This window comes from Dissoconium aciculare (assembly GCF_010015565.1).
Source record: "Dissoconium aciculare CBS 342.82 unplaced genomic scaffold K489scaffold_15, whole genome shotgun sequence".
Taxonomy (NCBI): Eukaryota; Fungi; Ascomycota; class Dothideomycetes; order Mycosphaerellales; family Dissoconiaceae; genus Dissoconium; species Dissoconium aciculare.
In genome coordinates, this window is record NW_022984965.1 from 513,782 (window position 1) to 536,568 (window position 22,787).

The 22,787-nt window shown below is 56.4% G+C and overlaps 14 protein-coding genes across 14 annotated transcripts; 6 read left to right on the forward strand and 8 right to left on the reverse strand.

The window, feature by feature from the left end:
* Positions 1–99: 99 nt before the first annotated feature.
* On the reverse strand, positions 100–2,000 carry K489DRAFT_396741 (uncharacterized protein). The gene is made up of 2 exons (XM_033606886.1): positions 649–2,000; positions 100–596 (listed from the first exon to the last, which is right to left on the reverse strand). Exons 1-2 carry the CDS (start codon positions 1,911–1,913, stop codon positions 434–436), a joined length of 1,428 nt encoding a protein of 475 aa, XP_033456022.1. The 5' UTR covers positions 1,914–2,000; the 3' UTR covers positions 100–433.
* Positions 2,001–2,386: 386 nt separating this feature from the next.
* Positions 2,387–3,847, forward strand: K489DRAFT_373966 (uncharacterized protein; the record flags this gene model as incomplete). Its single annotated transcript, XM_033603476.1, has 1 exon — positions 2,387–3,847. The coding sequence occupies one exon, from the start codon at positions 2,387–2,389 to the stop codon at positions 3,845–3,847; it is 1,461 nt and encodes a 486-aa protein (XP_033456023.1).
* A 148-nt stretch (positions 3,848–3,995) lies between these two features.
* On the reverse strand, positions 3,996–4,774 carry K489DRAFT_85493 (uncharacterized protein). Its single transcript, XM_033608978.1, has one exon. The coding sequence runs from the start codon at positions 4,661–4,663 to the stop codon at positions 4,145–4,147; it is 519 nt and encodes a 172-aa protein (XP_033456024.1). The 5' UTR covers positions 4,664–4,774; the 3' UTR covers positions 3,996–4,144.
* A 473-nt stretch (positions 4,775–5,247) lies between these two features.
* K489DRAFT_384490 (uncharacterized protein) lies at positions 5,248–6,340 on the forward strand. The gene is made up of 2 exons (XM_033605869.1): positions 5,248–5,768; positions 5,821–6,340. Exons 1-2 carry the CDS (start codon positions 5,380–5,382, stop codon positions 6,176–6,178), a joined length of 747 nt encoding a protein of 248 aa, XP_033456025.1. The 5' UTR covers positions 5,248–5,379; the 3' UTR covers positions 6,179–6,340.
* An 86-nt stretch (positions 6,341–6,426) lies between these two features.
* Positions 6,427–7,594, reverse strand: K489DRAFT_85574 (uncharacterized protein). The gene has a single exon (XM_033608979.1). It carries the CDS (start codon positions 7,306–7,308, stop codon positions 6,676–6,678), a length of 633 nt encoding a protein of 210 aa, XP_033456026.1. The 5' UTR covers positions 7,309–7,594; the 3' UTR covers positions 6,427–6,675.
* K489DRAFT_384492 (2-nitropropane dioxygenase) lies at positions 7,506–9,048 on the forward strand. Its single transcript, XM_033605870.1, has 4 exons — positions 7,506–7,560; positions 7,668–7,929; positions 8,000–8,420; positions 8,507–9,048. The coding sequence occupies exons 1-4, from the start codon at positions 7,548–7,550 to the stop codon at positions 8,885–8,887; spliced, it is 1,077 nt and encodes a 358-aa protein (XP_033456027.1). The 5' UTR covers positions 7,506–7,547; the 3' UTR covers positions 8,888–9,048.
* Positions 9,049–9,587: 539 nt separating this feature from the next.
* K489DRAFT_413428 (uncharacterized protein) lies at positions 9,588–9,853 on the reverse strand (the record flags this gene model as incomplete). The annotated part of the gene is made up of 2 exons (XM_033608037.1): positions 9,588–9,771; positions 9,840–9,853. The coding sequence occupies 2 exons, from the start codon at positions 9,851–9,853 to the stop codon at positions 9,588–9,590; spliced, it is 198 nt and encodes a 65-aa protein (XP_033456028.1).
* Positions 9,854–10,386: 533 nt separating this feature from the next.
* K489DRAFT_326773 (Dihydropteroate synthase) lies at positions 10,387–12,175 on the forward strand (the record flags this gene model as incomplete). The annotated part of the gene is made up of 3 exons (XM_033601932.1): positions 10,387–10,857; positions 10,915–11,123; positions 11,176–12,175. 3 exons carry the CDS (start codon positions 10,387–10,389, stop codon positions 12,173–12,175), a joined length of 1,680 nt encoding a protein of 559 aa, XP_033456029.1.
* A 518-nt stretch (positions 12,176–12,693) lies between these two features.
* K489DRAFT_326658 (P-loop containing nucleoside triphosphate hydrolase protein) lies at positions 12,694–13,685 on the forward strand (the record flags this gene model as incomplete). The annotated part of the gene is made up of 2 exons (XM_033601925.1): positions 12,694–12,912; positions 12,984–13,685. 2 exons carry the CDS (start codon positions 12,694–12,696, stop codon positions 13,683–13,685), a joined length of 921 nt encoding a protein of 306 aa, XP_033456030.1.
* A 224-nt stretch (positions 13,686–13,909) lies between these two features.
* Positions 13,910–14,941, reverse strand: K489DRAFT_85595 (uncharacterized protein). The gene has a single exon (XM_033608980.1). The coding sequence runs from the start codon at positions 14,740–14,742 to the stop codon at positions 14,134–14,136; it is 609 nt and encodes a 202-aa protein (XP_033456031.1). The 5' UTR covers positions 14,743–14,941; the 3' UTR covers positions 13,910–14,133.
* A 199-nt stretch (positions 14,942–15,140) lies between these two features.
* On the reverse strand, positions 15,141–15,833 carry K489DRAFT_373970 (uncharacterized protein; the record flags this gene model as incomplete). Its single annotated transcript, XM_033603477.1, has 1 exon — positions 15,141–15,833. The coding sequence occupies one exon, from the start codon at positions 15,831–15,833 to the stop codon at positions 15,141–15,143; it is 693 nt and encodes a 230-aa protein (XP_033456032.1).
* Positions 15,834–16,798: 965 nt separating this feature from the next.
* K489DRAFT_85651 (p53-like transcription factor) lies at positions 16,799–18,888 on the reverse strand. Its single transcript, XM_033608981.1, has one exon. It carries the CDS (start codon positions 18,702–18,704, stop codon positions 16,854–16,856), a length of 1,851 nt encoding a protein of 616 aa, XP_033456033.1. The 5' UTR covers positions 18,705–18,888; the 3' UTR covers positions 16,799–16,853.
* A 487-nt stretch (positions 18,889–19,375) lies between these two features.
* Positions 19,376–20,514, reverse strand: K489DRAFT_85688 (uncharacterized protein). Its single transcript, XM_033608983.1, has 2 exons — positions 20,096–20,514; positions 19,376–19,552 (listed from the first exon to the last, which is right to left on the reverse strand). The coding sequence occupies exons 1-2, from the start codon at positions 20,394–20,396 to the stop codon at positions 19,539–19,541; spliced, it is 315 nt and encodes a 104-aa protein (XP_033456034.1). The 5' UTR covers positions 20,397–20,514; the 3' UTR covers positions 19,376–19,538.
* Positions 20,506–21,556, forward strand: K489DRAFT_85685 (uncharacterized protein). The gene has a single exon (XM_033608982.1). The coding sequence runs from the start codon at positions 20,633–20,635 to the stop codon at positions 21,359–21,361; it is 729 nt and encodes a 242-aa protein (XP_033456035.1). The 5' UTR covers positions 20,506–20,632; the 3' UTR covers positions 21,362–21,556.
* The last annotated feature ends 1,231 nt before the right edge of the window (positions 21,557–22,787 follow it).

A 22,787-nucleotide genomic window follows, 5' to 3' on the forward strand; every position in this document is an offset into this window, starting at 1 on the left:
ATCAGGTTGACAGAAACCTCGATATCTCTGGCGCCGCGCAACTCTGTCTACCTATTTGAGCAAATATATCCATTACTACAGTAATATCACAACCAGGTGCACCTACAACCTGAACTCGGAATGCAATTAAGCGTGGAAGCCCTTGATCGATTTATCATGCTGGACGCCTCATCTCACTGCTGGACTCAGCAACAGTATCCGCGACCATGCATACGTGAGAGCCTTCGGAATTACTACATTATCTATCTTAACGATGACCAGTCTAGGGATGCTTTTACGCGATGAAGGTCAGCTGAACTACATCCTCTTTCGACAATATCCATCTCCGTTGGTATGCAGTATAGCATCTAGACCTGTGGCAGCCGATATGCTTCAATCAACTAGAAGTGCAAACAGAGAGCCGGGCTGAATCGTGCCAGTCGCGAAATCAATATCAACGAATCCTGTCAAGTCTCGCTCGGTTGACCGCAATCTGGTCATCCACTTTGTCGGTCTTCTTGATAATCCGGTCAATGTGCTTGTTCTGGCTGTCAATCTCTGCACCCATGGCTTTGCCGAGGGCATTGAGGACAGTAGCACCGCGATGAATGGCGTTCCTGTAAATTGTTAGATGGCATACCGCCAGGGTAATCCCATAGTGGAACTTACAAGTTGTCGTCGATTTCATTCTCCATCTCCTCGTCTTCACTGTCCGCCTCGAATTGGTATTTGGCTCGATCGGCCAAGCTACCCTTGGGAATCTGTTTGGCGAGATTGCTGCCGAGGTCGCGCTGTTGTTGCTGTTGTCGTGCCTGGGAACTGTATGCCGCTGATTGCGTTGCGTCTCGCTGATCTCTTTCGCGTTGATGCTTCTCTAGTGCGATGGCGTTCTGTGCTTCCTCCCGCTTCTTGGCCGTGAACGGGTTGGCAACATGAACCGCGAACATTGATCGATTCAGCGTCTTCAATTCGCGGGCCTTCTCCTCTGCCAGACGGTTTTGATTGGAAGCCATGTCCAGGTTGCGCTCAGTGTTATGAATCCGTTCGCCCTGCGCACCAAGACGAGCCAGTGTCTCACGCCCAGTCTGCTCCGCCTGCTCAGCAATTCGGCGCGCGTTCCGAGTACTCGCGACGTCCTGTTGCTTGATGAATCGAATCTCCTGTTTGGCAGCCATCACGTCCTCCTCTTCCTGCTCTTCAGCCGTCAACTCTCGCGGAGGTCCAGATCCGTATCCTCCTGGCATTTCAGCCGAGCTGTATGCACCGCTATTCGAATAGCTGTTGTCCGTCCTGTGCTCATCAGCAGGATCTTGGGCAGGCTTCGCCGCTGCACGCTGCGGAGCATTGCCGAACAAGGCATTCCTGCCTACATCGGTTGAAACAGTCTCTTGACTACCACTTCGGCCTAGTCCGCCGTATCCTGATGGCCCGTAGCGTGATGCGCTCGCGTTTCCAGTGCCGTACGGATCACTGCCGTACCCACTCGTTTGTCCATAATCGTTGCCAGTGCTTTGGTAGCGAGCTTGACCGCCGCCATATCCTCCTGGCGGCACAGGACTCTTCTCATTACGATTGTGTGCACTGTGAGAATTGCTGTCGCTATATCCTGGGGGCCCACGTTGATCGTTGTTCGGGGAGAGGTTCCCGAACGAGCTAGTCGGCGGTTGTGCAGAGTTGTTTGGACCTCTGGCGTAAGGATCACGAGAACCCGATCCCTGTGAAGCGTATGGGTTCTTGCTTTGCGCAGCATAAGGATCTTTGGAAGACGACGGCGCTGCGTATGGGTTGCTGCCAGAAGCTGGAGCAGCAGCAGCATATGGGTTGTTGGCTGGCGGCGGTGCGGGGGTTTTGGCACCCTTGGAGCGACCGAACAGGGATGCCTTTTTCGCATCCAGCTCGCCGTCCTTGTCTCCTTTCTTCAGTCCAAAGGGCATGATTGCTATAGAGTATGCGGTTGTAGTGTAGATCAGGATATCCAAGGTGGAGGTGTGGGAGAGTGTCAGAGTTCGGGTTTGTTTGAGGGAAACGGATGTGGTGGGTCAAACAATGACGATCACCAGGGTCCAGCGGACTGAACATTGCCGACAACGACGCGAATGTGGCTGAGGGCTTCTTCAAATTCCTGGGCCGCCCACACTGAACATTCACTTTCACCATGGATCCGTAACGCACAGTATACTACTACATTGTATGCCGATAAACGCGACGATCGGCTTTCTACGTGTCAAATCCCCAGGATGATTGACCTTCCCGGATGATGACATGAATTGACGGCTCAGTTCTGCTGTGCCGCGGGCTTGACCATATAATTATTCTCGCTGCCTAACAGTCTCGCTCGACTAGAAAATGCCAGGGATCACTTCGAGAGCTTCGTCGCTGCTAGACGAACAGATCACAGTCCGAAAACATGTCTCTTGGAAGCCTTCCCGTCGAAATTCTAGAACAAATCGTGGACGAAACCCTCCCTGAAGGGTTTGAGAGTTTCGCTCTGACTTGCCGTGATATTCATGCGATCTGCAAGCCGTTCATCCAACAACACAAGGAACTTCGCACCCAATGGGATGATTTCTACTACCCGAAGTTTATCGACATCGGTGGAGGATCCATGCATGATGCATTCCGTGTATTAGAGGCCATGGCTGCTGAGCCCAAGATCGTGCGATACATTCGCCATGCTGACTTCACCGGGGATCCTTGGAGCCGGTACACAAGACCACCCGAGGAGTCGTTCTGGGAACCTGGTGCGGATGGGCCTTACCGCCCAGAGATATACTCTCTCCTGACTTCTTCTTCCAATCTCAGAATTGCGGAACTCGATCCATGCGAGTATTACAGACAGATGTTCAATGATCTGAAGAGTGGCCGACCCAGGAGACCAATGCCCTTTTCTCAGCATGCATTCACGTTCTTGTTGACGCTGTTGCCAAACCTTCAAACCATAAAGCTTCCGGGTATGTGGGCACCTACGGAGGAGACAACAATACTACTTAGCATGATTGCAAATCATGCCAATTCATCCCTTGGCTCGAAAGCTGATATAAGTCTTGCGCGACTGACGAAGATCAAATTAATGCATGTCTCTGGAGGGCCAAAGCTGCTCAAGTACGTCCGCCCCTTTACGGCTCTCCCCAGTTTGGATACATTCGAGATGCACTACGGCCTCGCTACACCGTCAAATTATGGAGATTTCCCTCCAAAGCAATTCCGTCTTCATAATTCGAGTGCACTAGTCGACCTCCGATTATATTCGTGCAATATCGATCCCATGTCATTATCGGATTTTCTCCTGGGCGCCCCGTGCCTCAAGTGCTTGAAGTACAGCCATACGTATTTTGAAGCTGCCCCGAGAGTTTGGGACATCAGCAAAACTGTCGCCGTCATTGCATCTCGCACAGCTCGGTCTCTCGAGAGACTTTCCCTATCGACTTCGAATTTTCACGGGATGATTCTGCCGGGACAGCCAAACTTTCGCGACTTCACACGTCTCACAAGACTCACATTCCCCCCGGAACTCATCCAAAACATTCCAGACCACTCTGAGCTAGCACAGGAGTATCTAGGCGGTAATGAACTCGTGACTGGGCCTGGAGACATTGCATCACTGCGAATCGGTGCATTGCTGCCCAGATCTCTGTGCCGTTTGAAGCTGGTCTCTAATACAATGAATGAGCATTTCTCAACTCTCGAAGTCGTCCTCAAAGACTTCGCCTCCCAGAAAATGGTGGACCTTCCGAACATCCGCCTGTTGAAGATCCAAGGTAACGTTCGCGACGTCAAAAAGGAAGATTTTCGCAAATCCTGCTGGGACATTTTTTCTGATTGCAAGGACATTGGCGTTGCATTTGTGGCTCTGGACCAAACTTTGTGATTGACCAGCCTCGTACGGTTTTCATTTGTCGTGGTCGTACCAAATTATACTGAAAGATGTGAACGGAATCATGTTACAAATGAACGAAAGATGCCTTGTCGTGGAATAATGACATATACCATCATGAGTGTTTTATTCCATCTCAGTAATCATGGACTAGACGGCCATCGAACCTCTGGTGATCTCGAGAACAAGGCAATGATTACGATGGAGACTTTATGGCCTAGCTAGACTGGAGATGGTAAACCATCGGTGAGCAAATCACATCAATCGACGATATGCCATTATCTAGTTCGATCACTGCGGCATGATTTCGTTCAAAATTGTGTGTGCACGATCAGAGCTAGCTCGGCTGCAGATGTCGCGATCGGGGGTGCCTTTGCTTATCTGTCCATGTTGATACACGGCACATATCAAGTCTGTTCGCGAAGCGCTCAAGGCGCAACGATCGGCCCGTCTCATATCTATCCATGTGCCCAGCCCGAGGCTCCTCAGCGACTTGACTGTGCCACCAGGCTCAGCCAATTTGATCACCATCCTAGACGTCAGTATACTTCTGCAAGTGCTTACAACTTGACGTTTATGTGTCATCGACATGCATACATCTAGCCGGAGAGCTTTCAAGCGGCAATGGAAACGACTTCGGCCCAAGTAAGAGTAATCTCTTGGTGACTGGAGTTGTGTGACATCAATTCCGCCAATCAACAACTTGTCTTTACGCACACCTGTTTCACGCTTGCTCTTCTCTGCGACGAGGGCGTCTCGCAACTTCAACGAGGCATGGTCGATTGTTTCGAGTTGACGCGATCCTGCCATCCAGAGGAATAGTTGAAGTATGATAAAGATGGCCCTGTCCTGCGAGGATCCGACTCAATCTTGCTGTACAATCCCACAAACTAGTCTATTCTCACGTCTAAGGATCCCTCAGTCGACTTTGTATCATGCGTTTCTGCGGTCTTGCACCGACGCTACTAGCCGCGTCTCTCGTCTAGGGACGCCTTCACGTACGTGCAGATACAGAGTATCTCGAATCGTACAATGGAACCGAGTCTACACCCGAAACCTTTGGCCTGCATTCCAGAGCACCTGTCGCCGGCGGCATCGGTGCCGAGTTTGAAACAACGATTGTCAAATTCCTGTCGTCCGAGTGTGATGAGGCTCAGACCTTTGAACACCGGAAACATATCGTGGCCGGGCGGACCGGCAAGAACTTCGAATTGACAGCGGACTCGAATGGCAATAAAGGCGAGCTCCAAGCCAAGTATATCCTGGACGGGAAACAGATCAAAATCGGCACAGGCGACGCGGTTCAAGCAGCGAAGGCTGTGGTGGCCGATTTCGTGAGTCCGATGAAAGCGGCGCTACGTGATTTCCTGGCACGAGACTAATGCTAAATGAAGCTCACCTGGAATCCCAAGCACGGGGAGAAAGTCAAGATCGGAAACTCCAAATGCCTCTGGACTGTCTAGACAACCAAGTCTCCCAAGTGGGACCCCAAGAAAGTGGGATGGGATGCTCAGATCACTGCGCCCATGCCGTTGGAAGGACTGTACAGCCTCCTGTCAGATTCCAAGCAACAGAAAATGGAAACGCTGATTGGTTACGACCGCTACAATGGTGAAAGATTGGAATATGTAACAAAAGATTTCTTCCAAACAAGTCCGAACAAGATCTCCTCGAAGGCTGTCACAGACGATGTCCTGGGGTTTTGTTCCTTGGTTCTGTCGTATGCGAAAGCGGCGGAGTCGATGCAGCCGAATGCAAGCCCGAAGATGAACATCGCGATCATGCCTCGCACAGATTTCAACACGATGTTCAAACAAGTCAGCAAGAAGATTGGCGGTGATCTGTTCCAGCTGTTCGACGTACTTGCGTGTTACAAATCGACATGGGACCATGCCAAGAAAAAGTACACGGTTAGGTATGTCTAGCTTAATCTTTGGAGCACCAGCATTCTCACTGACGATTGAAAGCCTCGATACAAGGTTCTGTACTGGCACGCTTGACAAACCAAAGAGCCTTAACGAGTTCGCAGGTAAGACTTACAAGGACGGTGGTGTCGAAATGAATGTGAAAGCGTGGATTCAAGGAATTGGCGCAGGACAGCCATCTCCGGATCTCTTCACCACCTTCGATAAGAATTTCGACGGGTCCATCGGAGGCCTGGGGTCGAAAACCGAACTTATGTACAAATCTGCGCGGGAAGTCCCCTTGTTCGAGTTCCGGGGGCTTATGGGCGGTCATATCATAACAGAAACGCTTGGGACTTTCATGGCCAGTGTCGACAAAGAGATCCAGGAACTCCACACAAAGTACGCAAAGGCGGCCTGAGGGATCGGAAAGGCAGAGGGCCTCGACTCGCGGTGATGTGCAAGGCATTGAGGCACAGGCTGGTGGAGGCCTCAGCCCGTTCGAGTGCGGCTCACGAAGCGACCTTGCAGCTTAGAAGCGCCTCTCTAATACCGTAGCACAATGGAAATCTTCATCTTCTCCGATTGTGATGGTGCCTGTGCTGAAACGATGTCGTTGACCACGTCGAATGATGTGCTGGTTAGAGGGCATTGTCTTCTCGACGATGGGGTCCTGAGGTTGGAGGCTTAGGGTTACCGATAGTGAGACATTCCGTCTCAGCGATCTTGTGGATCCTCCTGAGGTGCGCAACTGCTGATGGACATGTGTACAGTCGGCATGGCAGCCATCGACTGGGTCTCACATGTCAAAGATCCCCCATGGCGCTCGGCGGCGGTGGTTATTACTGTCTGCCTTTCAAGCCACGACGGGACTATCAGACGGTCGTTCTTCGGGCGGTCGTGCCGTTGAAGAGAGTGTCACGATGGACGAATCGTCGCGGCTGACATCATCACGATTGAGGCTCGTAAATGGGCGCGCTCCAGGGCTGTTGGATGTGGGAAATGGGTGTGGAATCGGCGCAATGGACCTCGGCTAGAACGAGTCCGGCGCATGTCTATGTGACCATGTCGATGTGTGTGTGTCTGGGGGCACACGCACACGCACCTGGCTGGTCCTGGGGCAGCGGTGGACGGAGCGTGTGGTGGCAGCGGTTGAATTGAGTTTCGCCTTTCCCCAGAATTTGCGTATGCAGACCCGCTTTCGGACGACCGCCCGTTTTCGCCACACCATCCCCAATGAGGAATCGAGGGCGAGAGAGAGAGGCCAGACACGCCAGACACGCCAGACTCCAGAGAGAGCTCCAGTCTGCTGCACCTGAATCGTGTGGTTTTGCCCCGGAGAGATCGAAATCCCCCGCTGGTTTGTTTGTTCGCCGCCCGTTGGTCGTGCTGGACGGGTGTGTGGAGTGGAGAGAGACAGTGAGAGAGAGCGTGTGTGTGTGTGGGGAGTGATGAGCACCTGGGCAGTACTGTAGGTAATAAAGTGCCCAGTGAGTTGAGTTGCCGTAGTGCGTATGGAAGTTTTAGCCCTGTGGAGAAAGTGCGTGACATCGTGTGAGCGACACTGCAGCTGAGTGAGTGAGTGTCTCGTCGTCGTCGTCGTTGCGTCGCTGTCGGCGTCGGCGTCGGCGTCTGGACGGTGTACACATACACACTTCTTTGTCACTCGTCTGATCTACTTTTCCTTCTTCCTCTCTGTTTCTCTTCCTTGTCATTTACATCTACACCTTACCTCTTCTTCGTCCTCACTCAATCAGACACATCACATATCTCACATATCAACCGCAGTCATGGCCTCACCTCGTAAGTCCCAATTACCACCGCATGCCGCACTCCCTGCTTCCACCAGGTCGACCACGATGTGCGCATTGCAACAGACAGATCACCGTTCTGACATGGTCCACCTCCAGAGCAAATCCGTACCACCACCACCGATCTCTTGAAGATCAACCACCCCATCATGCTTGCTGGCATGAACGTCGCCGCTGGCCCGAAGCTTGCCGCCGCCGTCACCAACGCTGGCGGTATCGGTGTCATTGGCGGTGTCGGTTACACTCCCGACATGCTCCGCGAGCAGATCGCCGAGCTCAAGGGCTTCCTCAAGGACAAGAACGCCCCATTCGGTGTCGACCTTCTCCTTCCTCAGGTCGGTGGCAACGCGCGCAAGACCAAGTAAGGGATCATCTACACTTTGAAAGAAATGGAAGCTGGGAATGTGAGTCTAACGTGATCCTGCGCATAGCTACGACTACACCAAGGGTAAGCTCGATGAGCTGGTCAACATCATCATCGACTCCGGCGCCCGGCTCTTCGTCTCCGCCGTCGGTGTCCCACCCAAGCACGTTGTCGAGCGTCTCCACGGTGCCGGCATCCTCTACATGAACATGATCGGTCACCCCAAGCACGTCAAGAAGTGCCTCGAGCTCGGTGTCGACATGATCTGCGCGCAGGGTGGCGAGGGCGGTGGACACACTGGTGATGTTCCCACCACCATCCTTATCCCTGCCGTCGCGGAGCTCGTCAAGGGCCACAAGAGCCCTCTGACTGGCCAGCCCGTCCAGGTCATCGCTGCCGGTGGTCTCTACAACGGTCAGAGTTTGGCGGCTGCCTTGGCACTCGGTGCCAGCGCCGTCTGGATCGGTACCCGCTTCGTTCTTTCCGAGGTAAGCATCCATTCACGCCTTTTGCTCCCAACACGTGAGAAAGTATACATGGGAGCAATCCGCTGACGTCCTTCTCCCTCGCACAGGAAGCCGGTGCTCCCCGCGCCCACCAGGAAGCCGTCCGCACCGCTGGTTTCGACGACAACATCCGCACCATCATCTTCACCGGCCGCCCGCTCCGTGTGCGCGCCAACCCTTACATCAAGAACTGGGAGGAGAACCGCCAGGCTGAGATCAAGGAGCTGACCTCGGCCGGTCACATCCCCGTGGAGCACGACCTCGAGAAGATGGGCGACGACCTCGACGACGAGACCATGGACAACGCCCGACCTTTCCTCATGGGCAAGGCCGCCGCCGTCGTCAACGAGCGCAAGAGCGCCAAGGTCATCATCGACGAGATGGTCGGCGATGCCGTGCAATGGATCGACACCCTCAAGTCGTCGGTCGTTGGCAAGAGCCGATTGTAGAGGACGAAAGAAGTCGGAGGAATAGGAGTAGAAGCGATCTTTTGTGTATGATGCCTATTGATAACCAAATTCTATGATATATGTGTTCATCTTCCACCAACGTTTTCTTCGATCGAGCCTTCGATGGACTATGTCTACACTAGTGGGATGTATCAGACCTTATCAGTGATTGACCTTGCAGCCCCGATATTCATGCATCACTTCGCAGGAGTTCGCCGCATTTTTCATGCGTGACCCAAAGTAGGAGACGCGAGCACGGATCTCACCCCTGTGATCGCAAGTGGATGATTGCAAACTGGTCAACCCAATTTTTTTTGTATGGCTCTCTCGCTGCAGCTGCGACAGCCGTCCCCTTCGCCCATACCCTTTCGACTCTCCGAGTGTGTCCTGATGATGTCTTTGATTCTCCACGCGACTCCTGCGCGACTGTAGGACACCCGAATCTGCTCATCAGAGTGGGGTTCATCCTGCTGCCGTCTTGCAGTGCGTGACGGCATGTCCTTTGAGTCCTGCCCCGCTCTGGTGAGGAGGGATGATGTATGAACACTTCGGTTCATGACTGCGCAATATATGCGGCCGGAGGTATCATGCCTTCGTGGGGGACTTCCCTTCCATCGAGACCCATATTCTCTTTTCCGCTTGCGAGACCCACAATGTTTTCGTCGCTCGATTGCGATTTCCCGTCCGAGATGTGTCCCCCTCACTTCTTCTCCACCGTCCTGATCGTAGGAAGACTCTCCTCCAGTCGCTTCTTGTCCTCGGGGGTCGGCGTGAATCCGAAGACCTCCTCGGCCTTGTCCGACGCGAACAGGCCGAAGGCGGCATATGCCATGATCCCGCCGCCGATGAAGAGACGCGTGCGCGGGGTGAGGTTGCGGTAGTATCTGAATGCGTGGGTGTGTGGTGTTAGTTTTGGGCTGCAAGGGTGGAGGAGAGACGGAGAGTGACTGACTGCCAGAGGGACATTGTTGTTCTTTTGTGAGGTTCGAAACCAGGGGCGGAGACGACGATATTTTGAAATGTCTTGTGGAGGGAATGTTTCCAAAGGACGATCTGTGAATGTCTTCAGAGCTTCGGACTTATGACCAAGCTCGCGTCCGAGGCTGGCGCGTCATTGTATCGGACTTCCAAAATTGGATGACAAGTCTTTAGGGTCAGTCTTGTGGCATTGGAATGCATCTTCACCTCATTGACTTGAGATGAATTCATCTCACGCAAACTCGAATGTGACGAGCCATAGGTGGATTTCAATGCAAGCCTGAAAAGATGTCTGTTGGAATTTAGAAAACTGCTGGATCCCTCGTAACGCGACCAGGAGCTGAGAACATATTTCGCGTGCCGACAACTGGATTGAATCCCTCGAAGTCGCCTGCATACAAAGAAGAACCAAAACGCCCGCAACGAATCGCGATCTCACTACTGTCTGATCGGGAGGTCGATATTCGGCGTGATTGCGAATCTCGAGCGACTTCATCCTCCACGCTTTGCAAAGTTCAGTCATGGCGACTCAACGGAGCTCTCGTATCGCACTCGCAAATGGTAGCAGATACCTCGAGGGGAGCACACTCAGGAAGTCTTGTCGATATGCCGCGTTTGGTTCGCAAAGAAGGCAAGGCTCAACCGCGCAACCATCTGTACTCGATAATCCATCGGTAAGATGTGCTCGCCCTTCACGGTCAAGATTGCGATCTACATCACGATCTCTACATTCCAGCGCGCCTCGCAGAGACTCAAAGCTGTTCGAAGGCCTTTTCAAAACCTTGCCCGAGGGAGCTCTTTCTCCGTCTCTTCCAAACCACGCCTTCATTGCATTGGGCAGCAATATCGGTGATAGGTTTCGTGCGATCGAAGACGCCTGTATCAGCATCGACGAGGACGACGACATGCAGATTGCAGAGACGAGTCCACTGTACGAGACGGCGCCAATGTATGTCGAGGACCAGGGCAATTTCTTGAATGGCGTTTGCAAGGTTTGTCAGAGCGAGCAATCGGGTCTTCAAGATCCCAATGCTGACGCTTGTCCACAGATTCGAACAAAACTTTCGCCCATGGATCTGCTGGACAGATTACAATCCATTGAGAACACGCTCGGCCGTGTCAAATTGATTGACAAAGGCCCGAGGAATATCGACTTGGATATTCTGACATACAACACTGAATCCATTTCATCAACACGCCTCACAGTACCTCATGCCCTGATGCTCGAGCGCGAGTTCGTCTTACGACCTCTATGCGAGTGAGTGTCGTCGTCCTCACAGCTTTCTTGCACGTCTAACACACCGCCGCAGCACATCAGGGTCAAAGTTCCGTCACCCTTCAAGCGAGTCGTCGGCCGAAGAGCATCTCGCCGCGCTACCTCCATCCATCTTACCCATATCTCCTCTCACACCTCTAGCTCCCATTCACAACCCGATCAGGTCGACGGATCCCACTCGCCCAACGAGAGTTATGTCCATTCTTAATCTCACGCCTGACTCATTTTCCGATGGTGGACTCCACTCCTCGGATGAGGCTTCACTCGAGGCAACCATATCTGCGCATATTGCCGCAGGAGCAACGATCATTGACGTCGGCGGCCAATCGTCTCGTCCGGGTGCCGCGGACATCACAGCTGTCGAAGAGACTTCTCGAATCCTTCCCGCCATCCGTGCTTTTCACAACCTACCAAAGTCTAAGACGACAGGCATTGCGCTCTCTATTGATACATATCGTGCGCCTGTGGCTGCTGCCGCTATTGCAGCAGGCGCCCACATCATTAACGACATCTCTGGAGGGTTGCTCGACCCGGACATGCTACCGACAGTGTCCCGGCTCGGATGTACATATGTCCTGACGCACCTTCGGGGTACACCAGGAACAATGCAAAACGCAGAGAACACTTCCTATCCCGATGGACTGATTCCCACCATTATCGACGACCTTGCGGCACGATGCGCCGCCGCACAGGAAGCCGGCATCAGGCGCTGGCGAATTATCCTCGATCCTGGCGTTGGCTTCGCGAAGACGACGGCGCAGAACCTGGAGATCCTGAGGAGAATGCCGGAATTGCGAAATGCTCCTCCACTGCTAGGATATCCGTGGTTGGTCGGTACCAGCCGCAAAGGGTTCTTGGGCCAGGTTCTAGGACTCGAAAAGGGGCATGGTGCCAAGGAGAGGGTCTGGGGAACAGCCTCGACGATGGCGGCTGCTGTTTGGGGTGGTGCAGATGTGGTAAGAGTCCACGATGTCAAGGAGATGGCACAGGTTGTACGAACCGCAGACAGGGTTTGGCGGAATGGAGAGTCGTAGGAAGGCCCCAATGCGGTGAGCTCGTTGGCTCTGTCAGTGGAGCGCGCGCGTGCGGCCCAGAACATCTCAGGGCATCACGGCAATTGTTACCAAGCTTTCTACAGCGAAACGCTCGACGGTCGCTATTGAGCTCGGCAGTGCGGACCTGCTTCTATAGCTAGGGCCATCCTCTAGGACTTCGTTGAATATGATTGGAAAGGCCTGTGAAATAATCACAAAGTCAAGAGGCTGTATGCAAATCGAATCGCCTCTCGTTGGTACAGGCCAAACCTCGTGTTCACGGTGCCTGATTATTCTTGATGTTGGTGTTGAGCACTTCAGGAGGGACGTCCTGCGGTGTTAAGCACGGAGATAAGAGGCGTCAGTGACACAGGGCTCGACGAAATTCCACCACATCAACATTGGGGAGCACACACGTCATTTCCTCCGTGTCAAATACACAAACGCTGCGCAACCACATCGCAACTCGATCGGACGGCGTCAACTCGCAAGGCCCGTCGGGTGTACGTTCTGCAATCATGAGTGCGCCTCACGCGAGTCACAATGCCCTGGAGGCCTGGCTGACCTGGGCCTTCTCGCCCACGATGTCGGCCATCATCGCGACGATGCTGGTCGCGACGCTGCTCCCCATCATCATCCACTTCTACCTGTACAGCACCGCGAAGGGCGGGGCCGCGGAGCCGACCTTCCTGCTCATCGGACCGAGTGGGTCCGGCAAGACGAGTCTTCTCACCTTGGTACGTGGACCGGCTCACGTGCGCGACCGGGCGCATCCCCAGGCTCCCACGGAACTGACATGGCCGCGCAGTTCGCCAACTCCGCCCCCACCCCGACGCATACCTCGCAGACGACGACCGCCGCCGCCTGTCGACTTCCGCCGTCTGCACGCACCGCCGCCGACCAGTACCGATCCGAGAACGACACCTCGGCCCACTCGCAACCCACCTTCCAGCTGATCGACACCCCCGGCCACGGCAAGCTCCGGCACCAGGCCTACTCCCTGGTGAACGGCGAGCCGGCGTCTGCGCCCAAGGGGATTCTCTTCGTGCTCGATGCCGCGGCGCCGTCCCTCGCCGACGCCGCCGCGTACCTCCACGACGTCCTCCTCGTGCTGCAGAAACGCCGCACACAAGCGAAGACCTCAAAAGTGCCTCCCGTGATCCCGGTCCTCGTCGCGGCGAACAAGCAGGACGTCTTCACTGCGCTGCCGGCGCCCGTCGTCCGTCGGCGGTTGGAGGAAGAGATAGGCAATGTCCGCTCGAGCCGGAGTCGGGGACTGCTCGATAGCTCGATGCAAGGCGACGAGGGAGCCGGGATCGGGAACGATGACGACGAGGAAGCGAGCTGGCTGGGAGAGTACGGGAGCAAGAAGTTCTCCTTCGAACAGCTGGCGGAATTCGGGGTGGATGTGACGGTCGCGGGAGGGAATGTTCTGGCGGAGGGGGAAGAGGGAGGGGATAGCGGGCGGAGGGTGCAGGAATGGTGGGACTGGATCGCGGAGAGTCTGTGAGGGAAGACGGTATCGGAGGAGGAGGAGAAGAAGAACTAGAGCGTCGTTTAACTTCCTCATCGACATACTCATCATTTCCTGCTCTCGTCTTTCGTTCCGCACCCCAGCAGAGGTCAAGTTGCCAACGGTGACGCGCATTGACACTGTGATCCACTGACTAGCAAAGACGCAGGCCGATCAGCTTGTAAACGGAGTCCGGGCTGGCCTGGGCGAGGTTTCCGCAGCGAAGAGCGCATGGTAAACGCCCCCCGTTGCTGTTCTCCACGGACGCCCACCCCGCAGCGGAACAAATGCCACTGCGCCGAGACGCGCCCTCCGCGAGAGCAAACATCCGCCGCTCTTCTCCGGGACTCCTACGACGCAGGGACCTCATCGGTCTGCACCCCCATGGCCCGTCCGGGCGATCCCCGAGAAGCGTGCGCGATGGATCGGACGACGATAGAAAGCCTCACCGGGCGACGAGCGAATTCGAATTGGGCCGCATCTCGCGCACATGATCGCCTCCGCACGCGCACTCGCCCCTCGTCCCCAGTCGGCATCTACAGGGCTGCTCTAGCCGCCGGCGTTCGAAGGGGTACCCAGGTACGTCCCGATGTACTGGATTCCGCCGCCGTGTTACAAAAGAATATAACGGCGGTGGAATGGCCGCAAAGACCGGAGCATGGCTGGCATCGATCCCTCGAGGACTCGGTCCAGTCTCGTTTGCTTGGTTGGAAGTCCAGCACACCGGGGCGATCGATAACCTCATGGTGCTCATCCTCGCCGAGCTCGACGTAGCCTGGCGGTTCCGACGAGGCGCATTGTCGGTGGAAATGAGCAGTGCGAGTCGAAGGACCCCTCCCCGCCACGAGACTCCTCCTGATAAGACTCGTCCGGGGGTCGAAAGCATCCACGGCCCGCCCGGATATGCGAGGAAGGGAGAGATTGCGCAAGTGGATCGATCGGTTTCGTCAGCGATTACGGCCCGGGAATGCCACTCATTCGTCTGCCTCAATCTCCAGTGGGTGTTACACCACTCCCGGACTTGGATTTTCGGGACGATGGTGCGTTGGTACATGCGCGAGGGACAACATCAGAGAGCGCCGTCTCACATGCGGAGAGATGTGGCGTTGGATTGTGCTCGTGCCCAGCCACGAGAGAGAGAGAGAGAGAGAGAGCAGGTACATTGTTACGCTCGTGCTTGGGCACGCGCTCGCGCATGCTGATCTGCTCTTGCTCCGAGGACCATCATGCTCGACCTGGTGCCCTACCGATCCAGAGAGCGGAGAGGAGCGGACGAGCAAAGAGTCAGGAGCCGGGCCATCCCTGCATCATCTCCCATCGTGAGCAATGCCGACTGCAGCAGAAGCACGAGGAAGTCCTTTCGGCTCTTCGTGTCGTATAATAAAAGGTACGATGTGTTCGACCCCGGCTCGTGTCACTCGACCGTCGGATCATCTCCGCGCAGGTCGTCCTTCAGAGATGTGCCGAGATGGTGTCAGCAGGTGGTGGAGGAGGAGGTGACACAAGATGTCTTCGAAGCGAAGTATCGTCGGCGCCGAAAAAGGGGGGAGGGGGGATCGGTTGACCATCCGTCCGGCGACGCGCACGTCGTGTAACACGACAATGTGGCGCCTCCCACGTCGATCGGCCCATGGATCGGTACTTCTCGCCTCGCCATCGCCATCGAGTCTTGCCCGCGGGAAGTCGGCCGAGGTGATTCGAGGCCGGTGAGAGCGAGCGCGCAGCGAGATCCATCGTGGTTGTCTTCGTCCCACTGTTGGTCGTACACGAGCAAATATGACAACGACCAGCGCAAGGATCGAGGGTGTCCCGTGATGATGATGATGATGATGATGATGATGATGATGATGATGATGATGATGATGGTGAGATGCTCTTTTGTACCGATTCGCGGGCGAGAGACTTCCCGCTCTGGTCGGACCATTCCTGCATATAGCAGGTACGTCTTCGAGCAGGACTGTGCGGAGACATGGAGAGAGGAGGAGGAGGAGGAAGGCAGCAGGATGGCGTGTCGGGGAAGAAGAGATGGGCGTGGGAAGGAGGAGGGGATATAAATCCCGGCTTGACCTCCTGGGAAGCGATTTCTCTTTTCTTTTCCTTTCCTTCGATCACCCTCCTCGCTGTTGGCCGTAACGCCGTTGTCATGATCAGAGGTACGATGGTATCTCGGCTAGACCGCGACGACGATGATTACGACGCCGCGGCGGCGGGGACGGGGCATATATACTCAACGCACTTCTTCCGCTCGCTACGTTGTCATGCTGTATCGTGAGGGTGATGTGATGTGCCAGTGTCGGACCACAACAGCCCCAGCGGCATAGACCAAGAACACCTGCAGCAACGCTTCACGTCGACGAACAATGCTCCCCCCGAACCGGCAGCACTCTGTCGACGGCGACCGCCGGTTCTCCAACAACAGAACGCGACACACGATACTGCGTCTCGTGTCCACAGCACTGCCGTGGAACCTCGAAAGAGTCATGCCAACCTGTCACTCACTTACCATCCATCCATGGGGAGACCAGTACATGGAAAGCGGCTTTCGTTCATCTTCATAATCGTAACACTCATAGCCATCGTCAGGAACACATAAAGACAACCATGAGACGCGGGTCTCGTCCTCCGCACCAGGAACCATCCACAGGAAACAACACCTTTCGATGCCAGATCCCAAAATGCAAGACTCAATGCAGCATCCCCATCGCCTGTGTCATTCACACATGCCATGGGAAAAGAGCAAAGCAAGAAACACCCTCCCAAAACACCAGGTCGTATGCGTACATCATCACCGCTCATCGCTCATCGGCGATCACTCGTCGATCCCAAACCTCGTCAAACACAACAAAAACCCGAAAGCCAAGATGCAACATTCCTCTCCCACCTGCGAAAGCAGACTAGTCAGTCAAGAGTGGAATCCCGAGCGCCGGCGCCGTTCTCGCAGTCTCGATCCACGACGATCTCGTCCTCGCCACGGCGGAATGAACGCGTATGCGACCGCGCTGTATGCGATCGCGCTGTACGCGACGCGGAATGGGAACCACGCCCGATCCTTTGATCAGGCTCCCGACCGAACGGGATATCCCCACACGACCACACACACGACGCTCAAGCGACGACAAAGGCACGGCCGAATACTTTATCCTCGCTCGCACGAGAACATGAAGACTAGTGCTCCGACTGCGGCGACGCAGCAGCACCATCGAGCCTCGGATACGACGGCGAGGAGAGATGCTCCGGCGCCGCCGTGGCAGCGAGGGTCGGCGAGACCAACAGGATCGACGCGTCGCCGAACCCATCCTCCAAGTCCGCGGTCCAATCGTGACCGGCCGGCGAGAAGGGGGACGCGTCGTGGTCGGCGGCGGCGGCGAGGTCCATCGGGCGCATGCCCTCGATCGAGCCCCATGCGTCGCTCCGCGGCGATGTCGCGAGAGCGCAGGGCGACTCCGCGAGCGCGGAGAGGTCGTGTGGGCTGAAGACCGTGAAGGGCGTCCCGGCGATGCTGGGGCTGAAGGCCGAGTGGGAGAGCGACGAGGAGCGACGCCGGGAGCCGTCGAAGAGGGACGGGGACTCGATCGTCTCTGCTGGCCCGGCTTCTTCGAGCAGAGGGTCCAGCTCCATGGGCATGCTGGGCTCCGAGCCCGACTCCCAGTCTCGGTCAGCGCCTCGACTCGGGTCGAAGGGCTGTGCTGCGCCGCCGTAGTGGTGCGCGTTGGCGCTGGGGTAGGCCCCGGTGTCGGACCAGTGGGTGCGCAGCTGGCCGAAGGTCGACTCGTTGTTGCTGCTGAAGGCCTGGCCGCGGAAATTGCCGACCGTGTTCGTGGCGTGGTGGGAGTTGGTCAAGGCCGGGAAGTGAGCGTGCGATCTGTGACCCGCGGACAGACGCATGCCGCTGCCGAGGCCCATCGCCTGGGGGGTGGGGGCCTCCAGCTGCATCCGCGAGATGCTGGCGCTGGCGGCGGCGGAGGCGCCGCCGCCCTTGGGGTGGTAGTGGTTGGGCGATCGCCCGCGGATGACGACCTCGTCGCTGTGGCACTTGGCGACGGGGAGCCAGTACGGCGTCCGGCCGTTCTCCCGCGTCTCGCGGATGTCGGCCCACAGGGTCACGACCACCATGAAGGCCTGCTGGTTCTGCCGGCGGCGGCCGTTGTTGGCGGTGGCGTTCTTGAACTGGATGCGCTCCCACGTGTGGTTGGTCACCGTGCCGTCGGGCACCTCCTCGCCGTGGCCGTAGAGGCTCTTGTCGAGCTGGCAAGGGTCCCGGGCGTCCTGGTACTGCAGGATGGGCCCCTCCGCGTACGACGACGACCGGAGCGCGTGCGCGGCGGGTCCGTTCCCGAGGGGCGAGACGAACTCGCTGAGCGTGGGCGCGACGCGGTGGAGCGGCGGCCTGCCCTTCTTGCCGTGGTCGCGCTTGGGCGAGAACTGCACCAGCTCGACGACCTTGCCGCTGTGCGAGTTGTCGATGCCGGAGATGGAGATGGCGAAGGCCTTGACGATGTGGTCGTTGACCGTGATGTGGCCGCGGGCGAGCTCGCGCTCGTGGGGGTTCTCGGGCGTGGGCTGCAGCTCCAGATGGTAGGCGGTGTCGAGGCAGAAGTAGTTCCTCCGGTATCCGACGTACTTGCTCTCGTCGGGGGCGATGTCGAAGCTCTTGTGTTGCCGGACGTTCAACATCGGCAAGACCCTCCGGCCGTTGCAGTACATGTCGGCGAGGTGCTTCGTCGGCTTGTACGAGAAGGCGCCCGACGGCGGCATGACGGCTTCCTGGGGCTGCGGCGTGTTCGCGCGGCTTCGGCGGGAGGACGTGACCGAGCGTGACCGGCTCCGTCGCTGGATGGCGCCCTGCCTCCTCGAACGTTGCGCAGAGGGTGACGACGACGGCGGCGCTGGGAGGGTCCGCGGCGTGCGCGAGTCACGTGCGGAGGGCTGGCTGGTCAAGGGAAGCGAGCTCTGGGCGAAGTAGTCAAAGCTGGTGTCCGACGACTGAGGGAGGACCGAGGAGTGCATGGTGCTCATTGTTATACCGCCGGGGTGAACCTGCGGGAGGTGATATGGGTGGGACCTGATCGAGCGTGTCAGCAAGGAGAGCGGTCTTGCGGGACGGATGGGATCCAGCCAGAGCTCGGATGGCTGCACGACTCACTGAGGGGACACAAAGGCCGAGGGTGTGAAGAGGTCGGTGGGACGGGCCAAAGTGTTGCTGGTGTGGAAGGCGTCGCCGAACGAAGACCGTGAACGCGCCGGGTCGTGGTAGCTGTTGGCTTGTGACGGCCACAACGACGATGGCGCGTAGCCGGCACCGGCGGATGTGGTGGTGTATTGCGGTTGATTTGGACCGTCCGCTTGAGAGAACCTAGAGAAAGAGGAAAAGAACCCAAGAGGGAGATGTCAGTTGATGGAGTGACACACACGCACACATACACACACAACACAACACACGAGATGGGCCGGTGTGATCCAAGCGGAGACGAAACCGGCCTGTGCGATCGGTCGAGGGAGTGCGACATACATTGGACGATGATCATCAGCTCCAACGAGGGCCCGTCGCGATATGTTGAGACGAACACGAGATGGGAAAACTGGGGCCGAAAGGATGCTGTGCGTGTGAGGATGAATCGATGGATGGATGGATGGATGGATGGAGGGATGGAGGGATGGGTATAACAACGAAGACAAAGAGGATGATATGATGATGATATGGTGGAGAGGACAAAGGAAGAGAGAGGGAGAGAGAGAGAGGCTTGGACCGGACGGGCTTGGAAGAGAGAGAGAGGCTTGGACTTGGACTGGACTGGACGGGCTTGGAAGGCGGGTGCAGGTGTGTACAAGCAAGCAAGAGGAAAGGCCCAGTCAGTCAGTCAGTCGGTCAAAAAGTCAGTCAGTCGGTCAGTCAGTCGTGTGACGATGATGCGAGCGATGGTAATAAGTGTTGAGAGGGAGTCCACGGGCGCCCAGGTGGGTTCGATGCTTAGGGTTAAAAAACAACGAATAAAGAGATCAGATGAGAGAGACGGCGACAACTGCAGAAAGGTGCAACTGGTGCAATCGGTGGTGGGTGGGAGGGACTGATGGTGGTGGTAGCAGTGTGTGATGAGATGGTGACGGCGCCAGGAAAGCGGAGAGGAAAACCCTCGCACAAGGCACGGCTCGGCGCGGATCGAAGGAGGACAAGAACAACAACGGCGACGACCACGAAGACGGCGGTGGAGTGTCGTCGTACGTGTGCGAGAGGTTTGATGACGGCCGGATGCCGTGGAACTGACATTGACTGCAGTGGCAGTGACACCCAGTCGCCCGTGGAACATACACATCCTCGACGTGACTTGGACTGGCTTGACTGGGGACGACGGGGAGGAACACGATCGAATTGGGATCGATCGAGCAAGGAAGCGAACGATTGAACTCACCACCGGGAATCTTGCGTCCAGTCGCGCGTCGTCGAGAGCCCGGGATATAAACCGATGTTGTTGCTGCTACTGTTGTTGCTGTTGTTGTTGCTGCTGCTTGTGCTGCTGTGATGTGCGTACAACGACGAGCCGGGGTTGGGTTCTGCGAGGGTGGTCTCGAACGAAGGGTCCGTCCTCGAGTCGTCGCCCGACGTCCGGGAGTTATACTCGTCCGAAACGTGCCCGACGAAGCTCTGGTCGTTGCCGCCGCTGCAGCCGGCGTCTCCTGTTCAGGCAGATGTGAGCGTGGGCGCGTGGGCATCCGATGTCATATGTGCGCAGGTCGACGTGAGTGAAGGGAAAGGAGGGAGGCCGGTCGCAGAAATGATCTCGTCCAGGAGGATTGATATGTCCCGGACGGATTTGGGGCGGTGCAGGAACATCGTCACGTAGCTGGCACATCGCGCCCACTCGCGAGCGCCCCATTCGCATCGCTGACCGCCGTCTCCTAGCGCGACTGCCGCCGAATGACCCCGAGGGACGGCCAGATCAGGCGGCATGGACGTGTCGTTGGATCGGTGTGACGCACGGCACATGGGCCTCGAACAGCAAAGCAGATGTGCCACTAGTGTCGATGGCGGACCGCGTTCGAGGGGGTTCAGGGAGGAATTAAGTGACGCCAGCGACGACAAGGCTGACGGCCCGCTGCCCCCGGGGAAAGAACGTGCATGGAATGGAAACTTAAATGCGCCCGAACTTACCGGTCTGAGGGTTCATCTTTGCAGGTCTTCTTGTTTTCGGGTGCGATCGGCAGTCGCAGGCAGTGCCGGCAGCGTCGCCGTCGGGAGAGCTGTCAAAGGTACCTCATCAGTACCGAGCAAGGTATCGGCGCGTTCCGGAAGAGTGGGCAGCAATATCCCACTGGGCGCAAACGAAGGCGCCATCGCGGGCACCTTTCCCGCCGCCATAGCCCGTTCCAGTGCGCCGACGCTGTCCAAGCCATCGTCGCAGCACACCACAATTCGGTGTACTTCGTGGATGGCAGATTGGGACATTGCGATGGAGGGGGAGAAACATACCGGGGACTTCTCTCCGAGAAAATCTCGCGGGGGACACTGGGCTAGCCCGGGGAGCGATCGGGCCGGCACTAGCGCGCTGTGTTCAGTGCAGCGAGCGGCGGTCACCTTCTTCTTTGACGTGACGCTTGCATGCGTCGTGGGGAGATTTTCAAGCCGGGCGTTGGCAGTTTTCGTCCCGCAAGGCTGTCGGCAAGAAGCTTTGACATGATGCGTTAGCGAACCAAGATTCCTCTTTCGACGTCACATGCTGCACGGCAGGTGTTCCTTTTTCCTTTGCGACGGCCGAGATGAAAAGCGTGGGGGGATCCAAATCGTGCATGATGCCATCCGATGCGCTCAGCTTCCGCCTCGGAAGGCCCTCCGACTTTCCCATCCAGGATAAATGCCTCAGGCCACACGGTCACGAAATTGTGCAAGTGCTAGCGTGTGCAGGGCAATCTGCTGGGCGCCTCTCACGCTATACTCGTGAATGCATGAGGGCTTGCTGGGCATATGGGAGAGCTTACAGATGTTATTTGAGAACAGTTCTGGTGTAAAAGGTGATGATAAGCGGCCGTGAGGAGTGAGGTCGTCTCCTGGAAGTCGTACGGAAGCGGCCGAGTGTGTTGTGCTGCGATAGCATCAGGTCAGTGATGCAACAATACGAGACAAGCGACTCGGGAGTCACAATGGAGGATGTCTCACAATCGTAGTAGTCGTGTTGGTTGAATGGTGTAGCCTTTGTGTGTTGTATGATAGCAAAGTCTGTCTCACACGCAGGCAAGGCAGTTCAAACAATGTACAAGAAGGTTGTCGAAGATGATGAAGAGATGTGAAGAAGTGGTGGAGGAAATGAAGAGAGTTTCATGCTATACAAGGTTTGTGGAAAGAGGTCGGACACAAAGCTCTTATAGAATGTCCTCTCTCCGATGGACATGCCAAATCTGACAGGACCCTCCTCCTCCTTGTTCATATGTGTCCGAGTATTCTGATGGAGCAATCGAAATGGACTCGCGACCCTCAACGGATGCCGGACCAGGCCCGCCTGCCGACCATACGCATGATACAAAACGGACTAGGCCCGAACAAGGTGCGAACTGCATGCATTTCCGCCGGTAACAATATGGAGCTTCCCGTTACGACAGTGCGTTAGGTCCGAGTAAACAAGCCTCACCGACATCCCTCCACTCCAGCACCGCAATGAACCTAATCGAACAGCGCCAGCACGAGTGCGCGTGCGTATCAACGCAGGCACAGAACCTCCATGTCACGCCAATGAGAATTCATCATCGCGCTGTGGATGAGTAGCAGGGTGGCACATGGAGTTGGGAACAGCATCTCGCCTTCCCGATTGGGCGATGGTGGATGGAGGGATAATTGGATCCTGGCAAAGTGTGGAGCCAAGGAGGGGCAGATGGTGGACAACTTCATCGACAACACGCCCGTCTGATGACCTCGTCATACATGGGGCTTCATGGGACAGCGATCGATTAGTAGCAAGTTGAACTGGGTTATGTCATGGTGCAAAGGTGTGGCCAAGTCAGTATTGAGGCGCGATGACTGACAATAAGTCCACCTGGACGAGTAAGGTTCGGCTAAATGTCTAGTCAAGCTACAATTAGAACCCGCCACGTATTTTGTCCTTTCTGCTCCGG

Excerpts from the sequence above, each read along its gene's own strand:
- K489DRAFT_396741 (XM_033606886.1), bottom strand. The coding sequence starts at position 1,913 with ATGCCCTTTGGACTGAAGAAAGGAGACAAGGACGGCGAGCTGGATGCG. Across the intron at positions 597-648 it reads AATGAAATCGACGACAACTT|GAACGCCATTCATCGCGGTG; the intron begins GTAAGTTCCACT and ends AACAATTTACAG.
- K489DRAFT_85493 (XM_033608978.1), bottom strand. The coding sequence starts at position 4,663 with ATGGCAGGATCGCGTCAACTCGAAACAATCGACCATGCCTCGTTGAAG.
- K489DRAFT_384490 (XM_033605869.1), top strand. The coding sequence starts at position 5,380 with ATGCCGTTGGAAGGACTGTACAGCCTCCTGTCAGATTCCAAGCAACAG. Across the intron at positions 5,769-5,820 it reads AAGAAAAAGTACACGGTTAG|CCTCGATACAAGGTTCTGTA; the intron begins GTATGTCTAGCT and ends GACGATTGAAAG.
- K489DRAFT_85574 (XM_033608979.1), bottom strand. The coding sequence starts at position 7,308 with ATGTCACGCACTTTCTCCACAGGGCTAAAACTTCCATACGCACTACGG.
- K489DRAFT_384492 (XM_033605870.1), top strand. Across the intron at positions 7,930-7,999 it reads GGCAACGCGCGCAAGACCAA|CTACGACTACACCAAGGGTA; the intron begins GTAAGGGATCAT and ends TCCTGCGCATAG. Across the intron at positions 8,421-8,506 it reads CCCGCTTCGTTCTTTCCGAG|GAAGCCGGTGCTCCCCGCGC; the intron begins GTAAGCATCCAT and ends TCCCTCGCACAG.
- K489DRAFT_85595 (XM_033608980.1), bottom strand. The coding sequence starts at position 14,742 with ATGTACCAACGCACCATCGTCCCGAAAATCCAAGTCCGGGAGTGGTGT.
- K489DRAFT_85651 (XM_033608981.1), bottom strand. The coding sequence starts at position 18,704 with ATGAGCACCATGCACTCCTCGGTCCTCCCTCAGTCGTCGGACACCAGC.
- K489DRAFT_85688 (XM_033608983.1), bottom strand. The coding sequence starts at position 20,396 with ATGCCCACGCGCCCACGCTCACATCTGCCTGAACAGGAGACGCCGGCT.
- K489DRAFT_85685 (XM_033608982.1), top strand. The coding sequence starts at position 20,633 with ATGGACGTGTCGTTGGATCGGTGTGACGCACGGCACATGGGCCTCGAA.